The 3,587-nt window shown below is 60.6% G+C and overlaps 1 protein-coding gene across 1 annotated transcript; it reads left to right on the top strand.

Annotated features, from left to right (window-relative positions):
* Positions 1–1,978: 1,978 nt before the first annotated feature.
* LOC133082429 (DDB1- and CUL4-associated factor 12-like protein 2) lies at positions 1,979–3,379 on the top strand. The gene has a single exon (XM_061179024.1). It carries the CDS (start codon positions 1,979–1,981, stop codon positions 3,377–3,379), a length of 1,401 nt encoding a protein of 466 aa, XP_061035007.1.
* The last annotated feature ends 208 nt before the right edge of the window (positions 3,380–3,587 follow it).

Genomic DNA, 3,587 nt, shown 5'->3' with positions numbered 1-3,587 from the left:
ACACAAATAGGCTCTCAATAAATAATAGTTGTTATAAGAATTATTTTTACAATTGAAATATGTCTGTATCTGTCTACATATATATATATATCTCCCCAAACGTTCAGCCTATTTGTTCTACCACAACAGTAAAAAGTATGCCATGAAGTCTTACTGTATAATATCCATTTTTCTGAGGTTGAATTAAAAAAAAAAAAAAGGAAAACATCATGGTAGGTTAAGTTAAAGGAATTTGCAGTCAGTTATTCTCGAGTAACATCAGTTCTAATTACGAAGTTGTCAGCACTCTCTTCATTGTCAGGTCACTCCCTATCCACCATCCTCACCCACCTCTTGATATCACATTAAACATGGGGAGGAATATGGGGGAGGAGTGGGCACTGGGACTTCGCAGCTGGACTGGAGTGGTGGGAAGGACCCATGGTTTATGTACTTGGAGTTTGTGCATTTGAGGTGGGGTCGCAAAAAGGGCTTGGTGAAGGGGCATAAAAGCAGCAACAAAGTAACTCCCATGCTTTCCACTGATGGATCAGAAAAGTTAATCCACCTCCCCTCCCCATATGCACCCACTGAGCAAACACGGTTTTAGAGCAGAAGATTGGGGTGTGTGCAGAGTTGGTATCAGCCACCAGCCACTTGTAACTCTGCGTAACTGAGCATGCCTGGATATGGGCTTGCCACTGAGGCTGCTCTGAAGCTGCAGAGCCACGTATGGACCATCCAAATCCTTAGACTGCTCAACCCATGCTCTGAATTCCTACTCTTCACCGTTGTGTTTATGTGGTTATATCCTTTTGGAAAGTTCTTCACTATCTGTGATTCTGGAAATCCTGTGCACCCCTCAGGGCCCTGCGCCAACGTCCCAGGGGGCCTCTCACACGTGACAGGGCTCTGCCCAGGCTCCCCGGGCTCCTCCTGAGACTGACAGTGAGGACTGACCCTTCCCCCCCCCCCCCCCCCCGGCCCGGAGCAGAGGAAGGGGTATCCCTCCGTCTCCTAGTGCCCATCCTCAGTGCCGTCCCCTCAGATCCTGAGGCTTCGCTCTTGGCCACAGGGTCCTAACCCCACCCCGGCGGGAAGTGGAGCCTGGGGAACTACATTTGGAATGCACCCCTCGAAGATTCTGGTGCAGGAGCTCAGGGGACTCAATTTGAGAAATACAGGGAAAAACTGGTTTAAAAAATAGGTTGAAAAATTTTAACAGACACCGGTAGAGGGGCTGAGACAGGAGGGGCTGCAGGAGAGACCTAATGGGGAGGGCCTCTTTGCCTCTGCCAAACACTACCGTCCCCGGTCACGTTCACTATCTAATTGCATCAGAGTCTCCCAAAATCGCACCAAGTGCACATTTGTTTCTTCGACAGATAACTTCAGCGCTCCTTCTAGCCTCATACTTGACTGTATTTTAGCTTTCAGAATTATTTAAGTAAGGATTTTAAGAAGGTTACTTGGTTGCTGTCCAGAGGGTAGTGAAACTCCCCAAGTAGGATATCAGGGGGCTTGGGCAGGCGCACGAGATGTGTCCACACGGAGAAGGCTTGGGAGTCCCGAAGCGTTGGTCCTGGGTGAGTCTCCCCCTCCTCGCGGGCTCCATTTCCCCCACTCCCTCCCGCACCTATCCCACCCCTCCCAGTCCGGCGTGTGCTACCCGGCACCCCAGGCCCGCTCCCCGCCCGCTCCTCCCGCCGCCTCCGCCCCCTCACACTCGCCCCCCGCGTCGTCCTCGTCCCACACCGACTTCACTCCCGCCGCGCCGCCGGCCGCCCTTCCCGCCCTCGCTTCGATTCGCGCCGCCGCCACCCTCGCCGCCGCGCGCCGCCTGCGCTCCGTTCCCCCGGCCACCTCTCCTCGCCCGGCCCGGCCGCCCTCGCCTCCGCCGCCGCCGCGCCCCGGACTCTGTTGGCTCCGCGCCCCGCGGCCGCCCCGGCCCCCGGCCGACGCCGCCGTCCCCGCCGCCGCCACTCGCCCGCCGCCCACCATGGCCCCGCAGCAAACAGGTAGCAGGAAGCGGAAAGCGCCGGCGCTCGAGGCGGCCGCCGCGGGCTCGTCGTCGCTGGGCTCGGCGGCGGCGGCGGCGGCGGACGGGGACGGGCCGCTGCCTCCCAAGAAGCCCAAGCGGCCGGCGGCGCGGCGCTCGCTGCTGCACTACCTGAAGGGCCGCGAGGTGGGCGCGCGGGGCCGCGCCGGGCTCCCGGGCTTCGAGGGCGAGCTGCGCGGCTACGCGGTGCAGAAGCTGCCCGAGCTGCTGAGGGAGCGCGAGCTGGCGCTGGGCACCCTCAACAAGGTGTTCGCGTCGCAGTGGCTGAACGCCAGGCAGGTGGTGTGCGGCACCAAGTGCAACACGCTCTTCGTGGTGGACGTGCAATCGGGCCAGATCACGCGCATCCCCCTGATGCGGGACCGCGGGCCCGGCTCGGCCCGCCCCCAGCCGAGCTGCGGCATCCACGCCATCCAGCTGAATCCCTCCAAGACGCTTCTGGCCACCGGGGGCGAGAACCCCAACAGCCTGGCCGTCTACCAGCTGCCCACGCTGGACCCCGTGTGCCTGGGAGACCGCCACGGCCACAAGGACTGGATCTTCGCCATCGCCTGGATGAGCGACACGGTGGCCGTGAGCGGCTCCCGCGACGGCACCGTGGCGCTCTGGAGGACGGACCCCGACATGTTCCACGGCAGCATCGCCTGGCACAACGACGCGGGCCTCCCCGTGTACGCCCACATCCGTCCCAGGGACGTGGAGACCATCCCCAGGGCCAGCACCAACCCCGGTAACCGCAAGGTGCGGGCCCTGGCCTTCAGCGGCAGGAACCAGGAGCTGGGAGCCGTGTCCCTGGACGGCTACTTCCACCTGTGGAAAGCCCGGAGCAACCTGTCCAGGCTGCTGTCCATCAGGCTGCCCTACTGCCGAGAGAATGTGTGCCTGACCTACTGCGATGAGTTGGCCCTGTACGCGGTGGGCTCCCAGTCCCACGTCTCCTTCCTGGATCCGCGGCAGCGCCAGCAGAACATCCGGCCCCTGTGCTCCCGAGAGGGCGGCACGGGCGTGCGCTCCCTGAGCTTCTACCAGCACATCGTCACCGTGGGCACGGGCCACGGCTCCCTGCTCTTCTATGACATCCGCGCGCAGAAGTTCCTGGAGGAGAGGGCCTCGGCCAGCCCGCACTTCTCTCCGGGGCCCGCGGGGAGGAAGCTCAAGCTCACCTGTGGCAGAGGCTGGCTCAACCACGATGACCTGTGGGTGAACTACTTCGGTGGCATCGGCGAGTTCCCCAACGCGCTCTACACCCACTGCTACAACTGGCCCGAGATGAAGCTCTTCGTCGCTGGGGGGCCTCTCCCTTCCGGCCTCCACGGGAACTATGCAGGCCTCTGGAGCTAAGGCTGGCCTCCGTGTCGTCAAAGTGCCCAGATACACCTTCCAGTGCCCTCTCGCTTTCCTCCTTCACTCTGTGTTTGTGCTTTTACTCTGTGTGGCTTTTATCTTCCAGGTGGAAAGGGCCCAACTTACCTCTGCTCAGTGTGTTAGGCAAAGAGAGAGAAAGAAACAGAAGGCAAAAGTGGTCTCTTGGGCAATCAAAACTTGGCTT

The sequence above is a fragment of the Eubalaena glacialis genome, chromosome X, assembly GCF_028564815.1.
Source record: "Eubalaena glacialis isolate mEubGla1 chromosome X, mEubGla1.1.hap2.+ XY, whole genome shotgun sequence".
In the NCBI taxonomy this organism is placed as follows: Eukaryota; Metazoa; Chordata; class Mammalia; order Artiodactyla; family Balaenidae; genus Eubalaena; species Eubalaena glacialis.
The sequence above is the reverse complement of the archived record's forward strand: the minus strand, read 5'-3'. Positions and strand labels throughout refer to the sequence as shown.